Source organism: Haliotis cracherodii, unplaced genomic scaffold (genome assembly GCF_022045235.1).
Source record: "Haliotis cracherodii isolate W230 unplaced genomic scaffold, xgHalCrac1.p SCAF_11, whole genome shotgun sequence".
In the NCBI taxonomy this organism is placed as follows: domain Eukaryota; kingdom Metazoa; phylum Mollusca; class Gastropoda; order Lepetellida; family Haliotidae; genus Haliotis; species Haliotis cracherodii.
In genome coordinates this window covers 38,626,543-38,647,488 of record NW_027266266.1, presented here as the reverse complement: position 1 = coordinate 38,647,488, position 20,946 = coordinate 38,626,543, and the positions used below count along the sequence as shown (strand labels likewise).

At 40.9% G+C, this 20,946-nt stretch overlaps 1 protein-coding gene and 1 pseudogene across 1 annotated transcript; one reads left to right on the top strand and one right to left on the bottom strand.

The window, feature by feature from the left end:
* The window catches only part of LOC139455073 (acyl-coenzyme A amino acid N-acyltransferase 1-like), a 28,850-nt pseudogene extending 23,644 nt beyond the window's left edge, over positions 1–5,206 (bottom strand).
* Positions 5,207–11,005: 5,799 nt separating this feature from the next.
* LOC139455759 (t-SNARE domain-containing protein 1-like) lies at positions 11,006–20,616 on the top strand. Its single transcript, XM_071237302.1, has 4 exons — positions 11,006–11,245; positions 12,587–12,719; positions 13,027–13,174; positions 19,372–20,616. Exons 1-4 carry the CDS (start codon positions 11,099–11,101, stop codon positions 19,577–19,579), a joined length of 636 nt encoding a protein of 211 aa, XP_071093403.1. The 5' UTR covers positions 11,006–11,098; the 3' UTR covers positions 19,580–20,616.
* The last annotated feature ends 330 nt before the right edge of the window (positions 20,617–20,946 follow it).

The window sequence follows — 20,946 nt, the reverse complement described above, 5'->3', positions numbered from 1 at the left end:
TCAAAAAAAACGCACAACTGCATACAACACCTCAATGATTTACTGACTGATAAACCATGCTTACCTTATCAGTGGCCATGCCAAGCAAGAAGGCTAATTGACCTCCCTTCGAGACACCAACCACACCGATACCTCCAGTCCGTACACACGGATGGGATGCCACCCAGTCAACAGCATTCTGGTGAAAATTTATCATGGTTGTTTTATTTAGATTCATCCAGTGTAAGTATGTCATATACTGATTGTACTTCTTAAGTGACACACACTGATATGTACATCACTACAGCATTAGTAAAATTGCAATAATGCAAATCAATTTAAAGATATACAAACTTACAAGAAAGTAATCAACGTCAAGGTCAGATACTGAGTCTGGGAGATCATCGTATCCAAAGTAGGCAAGAGCAAAACCCTCAGAAGCCAACAATACAGCACGAAACTCAACCAGTCCTCCACCACCAAACATGTCTACCACTCCAGGAAAAGGCCCTTCACCTTTGAACAATCAAAGATGATAAATATTTGCAGTGTTTGGTCCAGCAAAAGTACCACTAAATCCCTGTATAAAAATAACCATACTTTATGAGACAATGAGGGATAGAACATATTTGTGACAATTGCAATACTACAATTATGTGGATTTTCAAACACTCGAAGAATTTTCTTGAATTTGTTACAAAAACGAATTTCAACATTAAGAGTACTCATTTTTCACATTTGTGCACCACTATCCCACACGTCAATCTTCAGGAAAAACTGCATCCCTGGATCCATGGGACATTTGTTACAACTTGTGAAATGTGAAATGCTGGAATTCCTCATTGATAACATACATGTATGTGAAATTTGGGGATGGGACGTTTAGGCAAGAAGTAGGCATCCCTTAGGGCACCAATGTTGCTCTCCTCCTTTCTGACCTGTTTCGTTATGCATATGAATAGGAATTTCCGCTGGGATTGTCAAAAATCAAAACAACATAATTTCGCCAATAAGTTTATCTTCAGCTTCTGGTACAGTGATGATCGGATATCGTTCATTAATTGTCAAATAACCAGTTCTCTTCTATTGATTCTTCTCTCTGAAATAAAAGTAAAAGCGAACAATGAAACTGTCGCATCCGTTTCATTTCGAGATGTACATTTCACAATTTGTGTAGGTACAATGGAGTATGCCCTTTCTAAGAATATCTCAAAAGCCATTATTCGACTCTGGCACAAAGGTTATTTGATCAGGGTTACAGCATTTGAGGTGAGTGACAAAGGTGATGTAAGTAATTAATATCTTTTTTATAAAAAGTAAGAGCAACATACGACTAAAATATGAAATTTTGTTGGTGTGTAAATTCATTAAGAATTTATTATTAGCGTTCACGTTGTTTTAAATCAACCGTCTATATTTATGTTCATTCCATGTGACAGAGTTTGAAAACACTGTTCGCTGTGATGTGTTCATGATGATGTTCTGGTAATTTAGTTGGTTTTAGAATGAGTTACATTAAAGAAACTCCAAAAGCACTGCAAGGAACAAGTGTATTGTTTCAGGGATGGTAAAAAGACATTAGCCCAAGATCCGTTGAAGATGAACGAATTACGACGCTGAGGTGCTACGTCTAAGAGGGCTGGTCATAAAGTTCTAAGTCTAACAAACCCAACAATTGTGAAACTATTTTGATATTTACTTTTCAACATAATCTCCCTGCTTTTCAATACACTTCTCATATCCATAGTGAAGTTTTTCAATTCGAGCCCGGAAGAAGGTTTCTGAAGCCACCCTGAAAAACCCATTCACGACAGCTTTGAGGTAATCTTTGTCGTCATAGCGTTTTCCACGAAGGTGTTCTTTCAGTTTAGGAAACAGATCGAAATCTGGTAATGAGGGTAAGGAAGCTCTTCGAACCAACATTGTCGCACAGCAGCCTTTGCAAGTCGAGAGATGTAAGAAGAAATCCAGCATTCAGCTTTTCCTTGCCATTTTTCTTTGATAGAATCACTCAGGCGATAAAGCAAGTGAGCATGATAGGCACCAGTAATCGTCTTTCTAAGTAATCAACAAGGATCACACCCTTTGCATCCCAGAATACAGTGGCCGTAACTTTCTTCACTGACCTTGAAGACTTGGATTTCTTTGGTGCAGGAGAAGTGGAATGGTTCCATTCCATGGATGGACGTTTTGGCTCGAGATCATGTTCGACCCATGTTTCACTCGTTACTAATCTCTTTCAGAACTTGATAAAATCATCCTTAATTATTTTTTGCTCTAAATTTTCTCTCGCAATGTCAGTTCTTATTTCCTTTAGATCAGAATTTACAAACTTTTGAACCAAATGAGCAGATATCTTATTCATTTGTAAATGTTTACGAATAATAACGTCAATGGACCCATGGCTTGGACCTGTGTCTTCCTCATGTTCAGTAATGGTAATACTTCTATCTGACAGTATTTTTAATCGCCTTGATTAAATCGTCATTGATGGAAGTTGAGGGACGCCCAGATCTTGTTCTCCCATCCTTAAACATAGCTGCCCAACGTTTAACAGTGGGATATTTAGGGCACTTATCCCCATACACTTGTGACTTGCGGTCATAAATGTCTTGGAGAGTAATTTTCTGTCGAATAAAAACCTGATGACTGCTCGGTACTCGTTGTTTTCCATTTCTGTGTCTGTTTGGACCCCCATCACGTTCAACTGGCAGTCCCTAATATACAAAACGGCCTCAACAGGACAAGTGCACTTGCAACGAACCTCGCAAACATTGTACTACATTGACTAGTTCAATTCGTTATGCCGGAAGGTCCGGAGTTCGATCCCCGGCCGCGTCATACCAAAACACGTTAAAAGATGGTACTTGTTGTTACCCTGCCTGACGCTCGGCATTAAGGGGCTAAAACAAGGATTGGTCGGCTCGGAGTCAGTATACTGTGTCTGAGTGGGGTATTCATGTTAAACTGCGGCATGGTATCTCAGTGAGCTAGCATATTAAATCGGCATCAGTCCGGTCTAGTACAAGCATCCACACACACACACACACACACACACACGCACACACGTGCATGCACGTCGCTATATAAGTGCAATAATCCTGGACGCGACGTTAAACCCCATTTCACCTTTTTCTGAAGTGGCACGGGTGGCCCAGTCTAAGGCTCCGCGATTCGCTCCGATTGTTTCTAGGTTTGTCAGCACCATACCCGTGCCCGTGGGTTTCACCGAAGTGGTAAACGTCTGAGATCTGCATCACTTCGGGCTTTCCTCACACATTAAGCTTACATGCCGTGATATAACTTGAATACTGCTAAAAGCGGCTTAAAACCCAACTCACTCACTCACTGTCTTTCTGATGACATATCAGCAGCTGTTATGAAAATCATCAAATCATGGCTTGTTGACATAGCCACGAGAAGTACAATGACTTACCTGCGGGCAAGAATAGAGTTCCTCTGAGGGAATCTTCCCGCACGACGATCCTACTCAGTCATATGTTTATACCAGCGTTCTACCTCGCCTGTCGCCAGCAGGATTGTCGCAAGAAGCTGAAGGGATGTGTTGATCTATGACAGTCAGTTGGAAGACCAGAGTTATCGTCACATCTACCTTTCTGAGAAAGGGGCTCTCTGACACCCCTGGAACAGCGGTAAGACTCCAGAACAGACCCATATTGTCAACACCTGACAAAGGATAATACAAACTGTCCTACACAGTAGCCACAGAGTAGCTTGGTCTAAACCAGGCAAAGAATAGGTCTTCAGCAACCCATACTTGCTTGTCGTAAAAGGCGACTAACGGGATCGGGTGGTCAGGCTCGCTGACTTGGTTGATGCATGTCATCTCAATGGATTGTCTGGTCCAGACTCGATTATTTTACAGACCGCCGTCATATAGCTGGAATATTGCTGAGTGCAGCGTTAAACAACAAACAAACTAACAAAACAAACAAGATAATTAGATGGATGACCAACTGCAGGGTCTAGGTACATGGACATACAATCAGGCATGTCACAATACGCAGTTGGTACTTTAACTAGTGTCTTGTTTCAATGTGACAACCGCAAATAGGCTGGGCAAATGAAGCTATTCGTATCTTCCATGGACCAGTACAGCAGCATGGCCTATGACAAGCAAACTTGTGGCTAATTGAAAGAGGAATAACCCTTGATGTCAGGGTACATTGTGATGGATGCAACATGTCATGATAAATGGTTGTATCAATATGGTATGTATTTGGAACATATCGTCTCCTGAATCATCGTTAGTTGGGAATTAATCCAACAAGTATTCATCATGTGAAATAGGACTGAAGGCAGCATGAAACATTTCGTATCTAAAGAGAATGTTTGTCATAAAAAAACTAGTTACAGAGATTAGTTGTTATTTCATTATTCACAATGTCAAGGGCAAAGGCCGTTTCACACCCTCCATAGTGTTCAGTGTTCATAGTGCTTTTTTTTAGGATTTGTGGGTGAGTGAGTGAGTTGGCTTTAACGCCGCTTTAATAAGTATTCCAGTTATATCGCGGCGTGTCAGCTTAATGTTGGAGGAAAGCCCGAAGTGATGCAGGTCTCAGACGTTAACCATTTCGGTGAAACCAACGAGCAGGGCCCAGTCGTCTAAGGCGCCGCAATTAGCTGTGCAGAGAGGCGTCCCTTGGGCACGCCAGAAAACTATGATTGTGGGTTCGAATTCCGGTTCGCCCCGATTATGTTTCTAGGTTTGTCAGCACCATAGCCGTGCTCGTTAGTTTCACCAAAGTGGTAAACGTCTAAGAACTGCATCATTTCGGGCTTTCCTCCCACTTTAAGCTGACACGCCGTGATATGACTGGAATAATGTTAAAAGCCGCGTTAAACACAACTCACTCACTCTGTTTCCTGTCATGTTGTTACTGGAATATTGCAAAAGGCAGCGTAAAACCATAACTCCTCAGAACATATAAATCATAACAATCTGTTAATGTGTTAATTGAGTCCAGTACAGAGATGTTGTTCACCCTTATTTACCTCTGTATGTTCCTCCCAAAGAAGCATGTCGGGTAATATCGACCTGTCCTTAATGGTCTGCTATGAAATGTGCACATGCGCTGAACACTGCCTTTCTTTCTTTAACCCATGCCTGGACCGTCACTCGCTGCAGTGGATGAAGACCAGTGACAGTGATGGAGATTCTCTCGTCGATTAGTGCCACTACCGGACTGATGTTCAGACAAACCATTCTGGAATATGTTTGACCTGTATCTACAACTATTTGTTTAAACCTATTCTGAAATTTTTTTTTTTTTAACATAGCGTTAACTTTGTTATAGATAAGATTATAGATGTGGCCCATCTGTCGATGTCTGGATAATGACAAAGCCTGTTTGAGTGAATGAGTGAGTGGGTTAATATCTAACGTCACATCGCAATATTTCAGCCATATCGTGACGAGAAGTAAATACAGTAATTATATAGACTAAATAAAACCGATGGACACTACAATAACTAGAATATCACATATTCGACCTTGACGACCTTGAACTCGTTGAGATCATTTAAAAGCAGAAAGTGTTGTCAACAACACAATATACAAATGGGCTAGAGATCGTCAGTAACTAAAGGGAAATCACCATACTTGGGACCGTGTGGGCACGATCCGTGAAGATCCGGGTTAGAATAGGTCTTCAGCAACCCAATCTTGCCGTAAAAGGCGACTAACGGGATCGGGTGGTCAGCCTCGCTGACTTGGTTGATGCATGTCATCGATCCCAATTGTGTGGATCGATGCTCAAGATGTCAATCACTGTAATGTCTGGTCCAGACTCGAATATTAACAGACCGCCGTCATATAGCTGGAATATTGCTGAGTACGGCGTAACACAACAAACCAACCAACCAACCAACCAATTGCGTAGATCGATGCTCATGATGTCAATCACTGGATTGTCTGGTCCAGACTCGATTACTTACAGACCGCCGTCATACCTGGAATATTTATGAGTGCGGTGTGTAACAACAAATAAACAAAAAAACAAGGAATCGAGCCCAGGAATCGACATTTGCAGCAGTCCGATCAGTTGAGCTTTATTCTTAAGGTCTACGCTTTGAACCAGAATGATTATGAGCCATGGTGAAAGAAGATTATTCAGCAACCCTGCTCCCCACGCACCATGGAGGGTCAACAAGGACAGTGCACCGGATATCCAGGATGCAAACACCAAGGATACAGGGTTGTACTCCAGCAAATACGACACGAATAACTATAATTTATCTACCAATTCAATGCTAGGCTAGTTCAGCCCTTGACAAGAAATTGGGAACATTAATAGGAGGTCACATCACAAGTTGGCCCATAGGCACAGGGCTTGGCATGACCAGCCGATTGATAGGATTGATCCGACCAACCGTCAAGGTGAGGTAAGGGTCGAGATAGTGTATTGGACAAAGGAACGCTATTCCTGTAACCAATGCCATTAACCACTAGAATCCCGTCCACCGCCGACACAGGGACGCAACCCACGGCAAACAGGTTGCCCAGTTCGGTCGCCTCTTACGACCAGCAATAAGGTGCTGTGGCATATTCTAGCTCGTGTCCCCGGGGAAAAGCCTGTCTGACATGCTAAACTATGTTGCAGACATTTACAAAATTATACATGAAAATGTATCAGGTTTGCGGCATCAGAAAAAGAGCAGGTGGTGGAGCTGGAAATACCACTTTATTTCAAATTAATGAATTTTATGTTGTTGCATGAAAATGAGTCACGGCGATTTATTTCTTCTCCCAAACAGGCTGTTACACCGGAATCCTATCACCACCATGCTTTGTATATTATGCGTGTGAGTATGGTTTAACGCCATTTTAGCAATATATACTGAGTCAAATTAAAAACTTCACATTTTTAAAAGTAATACCATATATGATATACAACGGACAAATGTATCAGAGAAGGTAATTTTTAATCATTAATGTCCAAAGAAGGATTTTAATTAACGGTGGTAACCATAATTTGTTCCAAGCACCTACGGTATTCGGTAATAAGATCAACAGTTTAAATCAAGTCCCAAGCACGAGAATCTGATGGCACACAAGTACAGTAGCGTGTATGTCCACCATGTGCGTTGACAACTGCCACACAACGCCTCCGCGTGGACCTTGTGATGCTTGTGAACACATGATTGGGAAGACGATGCCACTGTTGCTGAAAAATGGTGTCAAGATCTTGCAAATTCTGTGGTTGGTTCTGGAGAGTGCGCAGACTTCTGCCAAGAGCATCTCAGATGTGTTCGATGGGATTGAGGTCGGGAGACCTTGACGGCCAGTCCATGACGTTGACTCCCGCATTCTGAAGGAAAATTCCTTGTCAAAATTGCTGTGTGGGATCTGGCATTGCCGTGTTGGAAGATCAAACCGGGTCCATGTGCTGCCATAAAAGGCAGAAGTTCTGGTGTCATTACCTGGTCGCGGTAAGCAGCAGTGTTGAGGTTGCCACGGATGACAAGAAGCCTGGAACGTGCATTGCCACAGAAAGCACCCCACACCAAGACACTTTCGCCTCGATATCTGTCAACTTCCTGTACACAACACTGGGCGTAACGTTCATGACGACGCCTCCACACCCTCGCCCTACCATCAGCAAATCGAAGATTAAATCGGGATTCATCACTGAAGACGACTTGATTCCAATTCCTCTGAGTCCATCGTAAGTGTCGCTGTGCCCACATTTGACGTTGATGTCGGTGTAATTGAGTCAGAATCGGCCCGCAGTATGGCCGTCGTGTTTGAAGGTGGGCAGTTCTCAGACGGTTTCGAACAGTTTGCGCACTCAGTCTACCCCTAAACAGTTCATTTCTGGTTGATGTAGCCGTCAAAAATCGGTTACGGAGGTGCCGTAAGACAATCTGACGACCCTCTGCATGTGACGTCACACGTGGTCGACCTGGCCGAGGGCGATCAGCGGTGGTACCCGTTTGCTGTAGACGCTCTGTAAATCATAAACAGTCCGTCGACTACAACCCATCGTCCTTGCGACTTCAGCTATGGACGTTCCCGTCTGCAACCTGCCGATGGCACGTTCACGTTGCACATTTGAAAGGCGTGGCATGACAAATGGCCGTAAAGAGTTTTGTTTTCTTGTGTTTTTCTTTTTTTGTTAATGACTGCTGACAAGTATGGCTGAAAACACGTGCGGTATGGCCACGTATGTGACCAGATGCACCAGATGCACGTGAAAAACCACTTTTGCCACTATAGTGCTGTGCATGATTTTGATCGATTCACCTGCACAAAAACGGGTGTTATCGGAAGACAATACGTGGCCATTACTGTTTAAATACACAATAAGGCCCACAATGATAACTGGTCAAAATGTTAAAATTTTAGGATTGTGAAGTTTTTAATTTGGTTCGGTATACTTCCAATAGCACTGAAATAACACTCGAAATAACACTAGAAATGGGCTTCACACATTGAACCCATGTGGGGAATTGAACCCGGGCCATCAGCGTGACGAGCAAACGCTTTAACCACAAGGCTACCCCATATGTTTAGTAAAATCATGACGACTCCTATTTATCTATGTCTAGCGACATAAAACTGAGTTTATGACATGTCATACTGTTCAATGTGCTTTATTCTTCAGCAAGGGATTTCCCGAAGAGATATCCCATTTGTGCCCAACTTCAATAAACAAGCACTTTTACTTGTTTTACGCATATTGTGCAATTTCCACTGCTATGTTGCCCATTACGTCTTGTAGTCGAGCCTAGCTGATTCTCTGGCATTGACAAATTTAAATCTGGCGCCGTATTTATCAAACAACATGGTTTTGACTTAAGAAAAAACTTAAGTTTCTGAAAATTGACTTAGCCAAGTAAAAAATTCAGTTGATATTCACGAAGCGTCTAAGTCAAAAACTTAGCTAAGTCGGTCGTGAGAAACTGAGTCGACTTCACCGAATGCAATCACGTGATCACTAAGGAGTATCTCAGCTATTGGCGAAACCGCATTATCGGTGGTAAAGCTCCTTCCCAGCGCGTGACACCTTCGTTACACTCTCAGTAACATCGCTGCCACCAGTGTGGGCGCGGCGATTACAAGAATCTTGAAATTTGCATCCAACCCCATATGTAGTAACGTTTATACTTTTGATTTTGTCTTTGGGAATGCCATCATATTTCAATTTGAAAAGGTTTACGACTGACCATGTTTTCCAGACGAATTAAATTTGTTGTTTTGGTAATCAGATTGGTTCGAGTTTGCAGACTAACGGAAAATCAACCAACTTCTTCCTTACATTCTTACTATATCAATAACACGATAGTTTTAATGAAACAGAAATTCAAATTGACAAACGAAGAAAGTAATTTAGCAGCGATAAGTGTATTCGGCGCACGACAGTCGACACTTGTTTGTTAACACAACGGTCATTCGGTTGCGAGTTCAACTCCAAGCATGGTTGTGGCCACCTATTCACAGTGGGTAGTTTTGACTGGTGGCAGCGATAGTATAGAGAGCTCCGGGAATGTACTATCGCTGTGAGGAGCTTGATCGGTGGTTTGAGAAGGGAGCTAACTCCGTTTGCCTAATCGAAAGTTCGGGCCCACATTCGAAACTAAACGCACTTGTTGTTGAGAATATGTACAATGTAAAGAAAACTCGCACTATGAACTGTTATTTTGTCTATTAAAAATAAGTATAATGACTTATAATTGGATTAGAATGTACAAATGCGATGACAATACAGCAGAACTCACTTCTACGAACATCGCCAAACTAGGTCGTGGGGTCATTAATATTCATGAGTTATTCCTTTGAGGCTTGTATCATGACTGTCATGTCCGAGATCAATTCAAGTGTAGACATATTTCCAGCGGGAAACTTATGATCAGATTGATGTGTTATACTGTAAAAAGTAGAATGAGTGGTATTGCCTCTGTAAATTTAATTTGAAGTAGATCGAAGTTTCTTGCTTTGTAACTATTTTTGCAAAACTAGTGTGGTCAGCTATGATGACGTTATTCAAACTTCAAAGACTTTGTGTGCATTTATAAAGATATTTCCCATCAATATTACAAAATGAGAATAATATATAATGTCACATACCCATGCAAATGTGAGCCCACTAGTCTAAATGACTCAGTCAACCCAATGAAGCCCAGCGATTTACAAATGTGGGCCCACCTGTTTCGATCACTATATGACGGGAACAATGTGGGCCCACATTTTAGAAAATGGTTATAAGTAAGCCAGGCTAATGAAGCTTAGCGATTTATAAATGTGGTCCCTCCTGTTGCAATCACTATGACGGACGAACGTCTTCCTACTAGATGATATACAAATGTGGGCCCACTTGTTTCGATCACCATATATGACGGGAACAATGTGGGCCCACATTTGAGAAAATTATTATCAATATTTAAGTAGAATTTCGCGATTAATAAATGTGGTCCCTCCTGTTGCAATCAATATGACGGAAGAACGTCTGCCCACATTTAGGAATTGATTATCAGAACTAATTAAACAACCTAACGAAGCTAGGGTATATACAAATGTGGGCCCACTTGTTTCGATCACCATATATGACAATGACAATGTGGGCCCACATTTTAGAAAATGGTTATCAGCACCAGAGACCATATACCGACCATATATATCGGTATCTATGGTCTCTGTCAGCACTAAACCAATCAAAGAAGATGTACGGATGGAAACATAAATATATAATGCATTCAAACATTTAATTAAGAATACGTTTTACCTTAGGGATAAGCTGGGCATTTAATCGCTAGACCAACAACGTACAGCGTGACTGGCGCCATTTCTCGCAAATACGAAAACAACGGAGATAGCTCCCGTTTGAATTTAGAGTGACCTCCTTTCCCAATATGAACCACAAGCTCCTTCCCAGCGCGTGACACCTTCGTTACACTCTCTGTAACATATATAGAGAGCTCCGGGAACGTACTATCGCTGTGAGGAGCTTGATATGAACCACTGATAATGCGGTTTCGCCCAGCTATTTTTAGCCTACCAGTGGAAATCTTTTCACTAAGAGAGAGAAAAACGTCATCGTGAAATCCCGGAAAGCGCAGACCATAATAAACGCGGCGAGCTCCAAGATAGGCCGACAAAATGACCAAAGACACGAAAAAGAGACAGCCAAACTTTACCCAAGAAGAACAGTTGTTACTTTCAGGGCTGGTGGCAGCAAACAGGGACGTTCTTGAGGGAAAGCTGGGCCCCGGCGTAACCGCCTGGAAGCGACGACAGACATGGAAGGTACGTGGTCTGTTCCGCGGAGGTGACTGAGTGTTGTCTTCATCGGTTTTGAGAGGTTTGGCTTCAGTCATCATTACATTTGCATGTACATAAGTAGAATACAAGCATGTAGTGTGCAGCTATGAATGCATGTGGTCGAATAATAACCAAGACGTTTTCCAACCTTCCATCAACATGATCAATACACTTTGTAAGTCCATGTCACGGGAATAATACAGTTTGGTCATATTTAGACATTGAGACCCAAACAATTCTTTTCCTTTTTCTCAAATTGCATTATTGTTTATATCTTCATCATGGTATGCCTATTGTCGGTAGTGTAGTTTATACAGTGATGTTGTACCCCAAACAATGGTTACCCAAAATTTCCAGTGATTTTGACCCCAAAGTAGTAGCCTAGGTCTATGTCATTTTGTACTCATTTTGGCATTTGGATTAGTTTCTGAAGCATTCATTAGTCTGAAGGCCTGATGTAAGTATCCTAAAGTTTCGTTACTATCACTTTCATGTCAAAAGCATACAATTAACTTAAGTTTAACTAATTTAACAAGCATCGTATTACAGTGACAAGATGTCATTTTCATATCAAGACCAATGTGTTCCTATGCATTTATTAGTAATAAATATATTGTGATGGATCTCATACATCTCGATCTGGTGCTGCATAGTCACAATATGAACATGATGAAATGTGTTATTCTGTTATGCACATATACTCTTGTTTACAATATTGATGTAAAATATTTATGACGATATACTGAAATATGTATTTATATTATTTTCTTGGGAACACAATCGCATAGTATTTTGGGTTGTAATCATTTGTTTGCTTTGGATAAGAAATATGATACATATCGCAATACGCAGTTCATGATACAATATGTCACGCTGAAGACCCGGGTTCGATTCCCAACATGGGTACAATATTAATGTATGAAGCCAATTTCTGACGTCACCCACCGTGATATTGCTGGAATATTGCTAAAAGCAGCGTAAAACCATACTCACTCACCATGCTCACTCACTCATGATACAATATGTATCGCGATACATAATTCACCTCAATTTTTATATTTCAATTGGCATAAAACTATTTAAAGACTTAAAAACATCCTGAATATTTGGTCTCATATTTATAAATAGAGATATCTCATTTCAATCAGTACTTTATTTCAGAAATCAACTTGAGTGTTAATACCACTTAGGAAAAGTCTAGGACAGAAATTAAGTCTTAAAACTGTGTGCATTGTACAATGTGGATATGGCATGATTTAATACTGACAAAAAATATTAATGTAATTTGAAGTGTTTTTCATTTGAGTTGTTATGTTTACATTGCAGATGATTACAAACACATTCAATAAAGGCAAAAAGTACAAGAGGACCAAGGAGGAGGTTAGAAAGAAATGGAAAAACCTGAAGAGCCAGTCGAAGCAAACTTTTTCGAATTTCAGGCAGCAAACCATTGCCACTGGTAAACAAACTAATGGCTACATTTATAGTTTAGTTATCAAACAGTTTTGATAAAAAGGGTGACCTAAAAGGATATAGTTAATGTGAAAGTGGAAAATGGGATATTTTAGTTCCTTCACAGTTATTATTGAGACCTACATTGTAACTTGTTGCTGTATATTTTGAGTATAAATATACCAACACAAACCTATCTCAATGTTTAAAGGTAAAATGAGCACTTTTCTCTATGTTTTGTTGATTTTGTGATATGATTCTAAATACTATAACACCATTCACACTATAATCTATACTGCCTCTTGCACTTACAGAAGGCGGACCACCTCCCATCCCTGTAAGTCCTGTCACAGATGCAGTTGCAGAGGCCATAGGGAGGGACAACATGTCTTTGACAGAAATATCCGACTTCTGTGAATCAACAGCCCTACAACTGATTGATGTCATGACATCAAAGAAAAGGTACAAATGACAAAAATGTTTATGTTAATCATTTTGATATTGTACTAAAATTACTGCATCACTTAGTATTTCATGTTTGCCAGCTTTATTACATACATAAACATTCCAAAATATATTTAAGAAATCAAAATTTACAGTATAATTTGTTCCCAATGTGCCTGTCACAGGCAGTCAATTTGCAATTACTGACAAGTCTCTGTATAAACACAATACACAAATAATATATATATTTTTTTAACCTATCCTATCTCACACTATGCATTTCTTCTTATTCTTCGATCTTGATGTGGAAATGTCCTAGAACAAAGTTTCCAGCTTAAAAAAACAACACTCACCCAAACACATCCCATACATCACCAAATCACCACTGTGATCATGGTTCACGCACCACTAATTTTTGTTTGTTTGTTTTGTTGGGGTTTTTTTATATATAAAATTTAAATACACAACATCACTACTAAAGTTTACCTTTACCATGAAGAGAGAGTGGTATTAATAACGATGTCTACTGTGTACAACCTTGCCAGAATTGGATCTCAACTTACTTAGCTTAGTGTTTGATAAATGCGACTGTTCGTCGGTTCAAGGCGTTGTCAACGGTTTCTGTGCATGTTGTTTTTCTTCCGCTTTGAGACCCAAACGATTGTGTTATCCCCTGTGGCTGTACCTTCGTTTTCTTGCTTAACAAAATATAATTGTCAATTTGGCGATGGTGACATCGCCATCCGTAGAGGAGGATCGCTTTCCGTTTCGTTTGACTGCTGAGATTCCCGTCTCTGTGCGAACCACGCCCCTGTGCACGTGCCTGCTCCCTGGCTTCTACAGTCGTTCCTCATTTAAATGGCCAGTTCATCGCTGTCAAGCCGTCAACTGAGGGTTGCCTCTTCCCCCAACATGTTTGTTACTCGGGTCATCGCTTCTCTCGGAGGATACAGCTACACCTCTCCGGCTTTCTAATGGTGACAACCCTTCTGACCGAAAACACTACAATCATCGGCGAGGAAGTGATAGCCAGCTGACGACGGATCTTCACTCACAGGATCGTCAGCCTTCGCTGGATCGTAACGATCAAGGGATCATAGACGACCGAGGGATCGACAGATCGACAGATAACCTTACTTCACCATTATCGACATACTTCACCATTATTGACATACTTCACCATTATCGACAAGACGCTGATGTTGGATGGACAGTCCGTCAGATCGTACCTCGGAGTTTCGCCTCTCCTACAGATTGATACTGAGGGATCTCCACTCTACGATATACATCGATACATCGACACATGGATAATTCGATACATGAATAAATCGACACATCGTCCGATCAAGAACTCATCCGCTAGTTCGACTTGACCTGCAGGAAGCCTCGGTGGCTGAGTGGGTTATATCGCTGACTTTGTGTGCTGGTGATTAGGTCCCTTACTCTGGCAGTGTGGGTTCAAATCCCGGACGGGACTCAACCCCATAAAGTATGTTCATGTACTTTACTGAGAAGATGTTATCCCAGATATAACTTTGTTTTATAATACAGACGAACGACAGATCCTCCTCAGTCATAAGATCGTCATTCTTCCACGGAATCAATAGACCTCCCTCTCATCGTGCATCGACTTCTATACGCGAATTTGGACAAGGCCTTCACTGCATTCCGTTGTCTAGATCAGACAATCCAGTGATTGTCATCACGAGCATCCGTCTTCGTCTTGGGATACGATGACCTGCACCAAACCTATCAGTGAACTTGACCAACCGGTCTCGTTGATCTCTTACAGGCATAATCACCTCATATGGGGAGTTTGAGATACTGACGTCTCCTCTCTACTGGGATCTTCATGGATCCGGTACATGTGGCTGCCAGTCATGAATCGTCTTACAATACTCTCCTATGAGAAATCACAATTACAAGGTTATGACAGAATTGAATCGTCACACACGACTGGGGAGATCGTCAGTCTTTCATCGATACAAATGGCAGATGTTCGATGTCTGAAGATGGTTTCAAGCGTCATACAAGGCTCACCTAGGTACTACACCGGTTTCGTCCCATATTCTACAAGGAACTGACTGCCTATACACTGGTGTTTTTCGTTACTCAAGACACCGCTTGTGTGATGGGAGCTTTTGACCACGTGATCTGAAAGACTACTGTATTTCCACAAGAGTGAATTACACATCACACCGAGATTGCTGTTTGTAAACAAGACTACCATGCTGACTTTGGTACAGGCTGACCTCATACGAGCCGTGCAAAGCATTTACAGTAGTAGTCAATGACTATACGTACGGTCTGTCACATCTTCACAACGCCTTTTGTCGTCGCATCGATACTGGAATGCACATGACGATCTTCCTGCTTGCGTTGGCTCCTGCAGCTCGTGTTAGAGGAACTCGTGCTTAGACGTCGGTTGAGTCCGGTTCCAGTGTCTTCAGGGGCGGTCGGGTAGCCTAGTGGTTAAAGCGTTAGCTCGTCATGGCGAAGACAGCCCATTTCTGGTGTCCCCCGCTGTTTCAAGGACAACCGGATCGTATTTTCCGCCTCCACCACCCTCATTGATTGAGAGCTGATATCATGGAAGACGTCTCACTTTGTCCAGCCTGAGCCTACAAGATCTACTTGAAGGTATCTCAGACCATCCGTCGCTGTAGCAAGCATGTTTTCATCCACTTGTCGACGCCTGCAACCTCTGATGTAACTTGAACAACCATCTCCAATGACTGCGTTCTATCATCCTCAGGGTCTACACCTTTGAGGGACTACCACCCCAGCTGCTTCCAATCCTCATGAGACGAGGGAAGTGACTTCCACCTTGGCGTTGCATAGTATTGCCCACTTTCAGCCATCATTGAGGGATGTTCTGGTGTCTGATATGGTCTTTGCCTCCTACTCCTTTCGGAATCTCAGTCGCCGACGTCCAAGGTCACTGCAGCCACACAGCGCAGTTGAGGAAGCCCAGTGGACTAAAAGTCCCAAGTCTGGTTTCCTGTATATACTGCAATATTTTCATTTATTGCTTATGTTACACAGGTTTCCCAGACAAGCTCCCATTGGGAGGGTATATATGCCTGTCTGTTGTGACTTCGGTCTACACCAACAAAAGTCACCATCTGGTGCTGCGATTTGTTTAAATGGTGTCCTGATCTTCTACCTGCTCACCTCTGTCTTTGCGCATGTGATGTCACAGTAGTTGATCGAGGACCTGTGTGATAAACGGGTCTACACCAACAGAAGTCACCCTCTGGTGCTGCGATTTGTTTAAATGGTGCCCCGATCTTCTACCTGCTCACCTCTGTCTTTACGCATGTGATGACTCAGAACTTGATTGAAGACCTGTGTGATAAACGGGTATCGTCAATCGTTTCCTCTTCTCGTTCTTACCTTATTAAAGCTGGTCCTCCTTACGTCCTTGGGACCGTATATCCGAGGTCTGTCTTGTAGAACCTATGCCGCGTACAGGGTGTTTGAAACAAAACACCTGCTCCTATCCGGGGTGAGGTTTAAGTCGTGACCGAGTAGGTGTCACCTGGCTCATGGTTACGCGGTCATTCTTGGAACGGCGTCCTGTGTGAAACCAAAGAACACATGATTTCCCGATGTCACGATGTATATCTCTTGGTAGCACAAAGAGGCTTTTTGAAGCAACCCATTCACGAGTTTATCACTAATCCTTGTAAAATCATTTGAATTTTCCTGATTAGTTCCAGCTTCCTCGTGTACGTCTGTCTAGTGTGAGATTGAATAAGTTTAAAAATTTGTAAATTTTCCAATAAATTTCATATTTATATACTTATCCTATCTCACACGCTTCATGCCCACCCAACCAACCCCGCATCACGGTTACACCAGCCTGTACGATCCAGATTGAGAATGAGGGTGCTGGATATGTCAGGTGATCAGGTCGCTGGAGTCGTGTCACATGGGATTTTAGTGGTGCGTGAACCATGATCGCAGTGGTGATTTGGTGATGTATGGGATGTGTTTGGGTGAGTGGTGTTTTTTTAAGCTGGAAAATTTGTTCTAGTACGTTTCCACACCAAGATCGAAGAATAAGAAGAAATGCATAGTGTGAGATAGGATAAGTATATAAATATAAAATTTATTGGAAAATTTACAAATATGTATATAAATATATGCAGTAATAAATCAATAAGTGGAGTAAGATTGAACACAGTGACAAGTCTCATCAGGCCATAATTGAATAACGGTATTTATCATATAATGGGTAGGTTTCTCGGCAGGATAAAGCCAGCAGATAAAAACGATATCCGTTGGGGTCATATGCGGAGAGAGGTGCAAATATCAAAGGTCAAGTAGGGACTACTTTCACTGTTTATAAACAAACATGGTGTCGCCCTCGTCATTTGGCGATCGAGTCAGAATTAACCAACGGGAATCTGGATAAACTACAGGGATAATTGCTATCATTATCAAAAGAACAGTCTAATACACTGAAAAGCAGTGTCTAACTGTGACGTAGATAAGGCATTTTAGAAGTTTTGGCAACTTTGGAGATATAAATTTCGAAACAATTTTGCGAGGGCATGAGGCCTAGCCAAGCGGGATCAGTAGCCATATCTGTGCTTGTAGACCTCTGCGGCTTGAAACCTTCTCCACAAATTAAAATAGTTGGATTTGGCCGAAATATATGTGAATTGTTACCTTGTTGCGTTTTGTCGCTGTTTGTACATCTGACTACACTTCTTAACATTATGACAGGACAGACCGACTGTCAACAAGGTCTGACTGGCCGTGACGTCTCAGAGACTAGGGTTAGAGTAGCTTCCCTTTGACAAAGGGCAGTTACTCTAGTTAACAGACCGATTGATTGCCGCAAAAGGCCATTAAAAACAATTGTTGTGTTGCGTTTATGTTGCTTCGCCACTGTATAAGAAATAGATTTCAGTTGGAACTATATTGGCTTCTGTCACTGTCCGACTGACACGTCACTTACCCTCTGACGTCATAAATATTAATGCGCGCATTGCAGGAAAATTCTCAATGTTTCGGTTATGTTTGTGAGAGAGGGAAAGCGATTTTTAAGCACAGAATTAAAGAATGATATTATATGATAAAGAGGTTATCACGCTTGTGTGTTTGGGGATGGTAAATATCCTGTATTAGGAATAAACACTATGTATTTAGCTCGCCAAGGCTCGCTAAATACAATGTTTATCCCTAATGCAGGATATTTACCATCCCCAAACACACTCGCGTGATAACTTCTATATAGTAGTATATAGTAGTATATATATATATACTGTATTCGACGTAATAAGCGCACAGGGTGCTCTCACAATTAGAAATAAGGGGCTCTTATTAGAATATTATTTTAGTGGAAAAAAACAGTTGAAAGATAAATTTCGAGGTTTATGCTGACATGTTCGAAATGTTTATATATGCGTATGACAGATATATTTTTCCAGGATTTATTTAATTGCCCATAATATATACAAAAGAGGTAAATGTTCACTCGGTGTTCATGTTATATATATATAATAAAAATATATCTCAGAGAGAGAGAGAGAGAGAGAGAGAGATGAGCTGTATAATTTACTCAACCGGTTTCACGCATGTGATTTTCAAGAGAACAGTTATACAGTTACGCTGTTTTGATGTCACAGTGACGTCACAATAAGACAGGCATAAGACGATAGGGCAGGCGTACGACACATTCAGAAATAAGTATTGTAGTGGCAGTAAAATGTACAATACATGTAATTCTATAAAATAATTCAATTGTTTCAGGCCATTTAATTTTGGTTTGAAAGTATTAATAAAATAACTTTCTTCTATCTTCTCAGTGCATCATTGTCACATTTGTAAACGGGAAATATCACACAATTTGGTGTTTTATTCCCGGCACACTGATCAATGTGTTGACTGAGTGGGATACACCGGAAAGAGGGGTCCCTTATTTGTTGTCGGTGGGCCCTCACTCTCGCTCTTAGGGTGTCCCCTGTCTGTCCAATGTAATTGGCCTTGCATCCAGCACATTGTATGACATAAATCAAGTTTTTTGAAGCACAATTCATATTTTCACGGACATAGAAAGTTATTCCGTCTTTGAATGTAAAAGAACAACATTGTAAAACATGAGGGCAAGTACCACAATTTGGTCTGTTACACTGTTGTACTGTTTTACATTCTATATATGTTTCTATATGATATTTTAAAAAACATATTCTCATTTGTTACAGACCGACCCTGGTCAGCGGTGATGTTGAGGACATGGCCAATGCATTCCACCTGCCGGAGAGGACGACTTGCCAGTGCCAGCAACAGCAACAGCAACAGCCATCTATGGAAGAATTAAACAAAGAAAAACTTTTATTAGAAATTGAATGTTTAAAATTAAAAAAAAAGTATCTAAAAAAGAAAATTTACAAACTAGATGAATATGTGTAAAGGTAAAATGGTGTCAGTTAAGATGCAAATCAAACCTATTTCTAAGTGTGTCAGTTAAATTGAAAGTTGTTCCAATTAAGATCGGTGATGGAGCATGTTAAATATGTTTGCCATATTTTCCAGGGATAATGCAGTCACACTTCCAAGGCATGTTGCTTGTGAAATGTTTCCCAGACCATGTTTTACAGCCATTAATCTGTTGATGAGGCATTTCCAAAACACTGCCTTCACTAAGCTGACAATTTGAGTATTTGAGCCTGGCATTATTGTCAATTTAATTTGGTTGCCATATATATTTTTTGGGCCACTACTCAAATATTTGAATGTGTTGAATTTGACAAAGAGTGAAATGTATGGTCTGCATTTCAATTATGTCACTATGTACCATTTGAGCTCAGATAGATTTGCCTAAAAAGTTTTTAAGCAAGATATAAAATATGTCAAAAGATAATAAATATTGAACATCAATACAGATACAGAATACCAATTTGGAAATCGCATTGACTTTGTTTACAAGTACAAATTCCGTTGATGACAGGTTCTTATTCATCTAAATTCAAATGTTATTAATGCTCTCGTCACGATATGGCTGAAATATTTCCGATGTGACGTTAAATTTTAACTCAATCACTACAAGTACACATGACAGTGAGTGAGTTTTTGGTTTGGTTTGTTGTTTAACGCCGCACTCGGTAATATTCCAGCTATATGACGGTGGTCTGTAAATGATCGAATCTGGACCAGATATTCAAGTGATTGACATCATGAGCATCTATCCACGCAATTAGGATATGATGCCATCAACCAAGTCAGTGAGCCTGACCACCCAATCCCGTAAGTGGCCTCTTAAGACAAGCAGTTGCCTTTTAGGGCAAGCATGGGTTGCTGAAGACCTATTCTACCCCGGATCTTCACGGGCTGAGTGGGTGAGTGAGTGAATTTGATGTCAAATTTATGAAATGTTTCTGTCTTCATTGAATAAAAATCAATGTTCACTGAATTGTGTTTGTTAATTATCGACCAACAGTATATCTAGTCCTGACAATAATTATTGTGAAAAACAAATTATTCTATTAAAATGTAAGTCTATTGAGACTCTCTGTTTTTTTTAACTGAAATTGACTTAAAAGAGAAAAAAAAACATTTTTATTATTTCTATACCTTGCATGACTTCTGCAGGGAAAGTCTGATTTCCCTATGTAATACATGAAACCGTGGTTACAACTGCCCAATTCCCCTCTCCACTCAAGAGGAGAAAATGTTAGTTTTTATCACTGAGAACATAGCATAATTTGTTCATCTTTTTCTTATTCTCCCAATTTTAATTTTATATGATTTTATCATCCCAAACTGGCTCCCACCGTAGA

Bases quoted from the DNA above. Each gene is read 5' to 3' on its own strand.
- LOC139455759 (XM_071237302.1), top strand. From the start codon at position 11,099: ATGACCAAAGACACGAAAAAGAGACAGCCAAACTTTACCCAAGAAGAA. The intron at 11,246-12,586 runs GTACGTGGTCTG...TTTACATTGCAG, and splicing joins AGCGACGACAGACATGGAAG to ATGATTACAAACACATTCAA. The intron at 13,175-19,371 runs GTACAAATGACA...CATTTGTTACAG, and splicing joins GTCATGACATCAAAGAAAAG to ACCGACCCTGGTCAGCGGTG.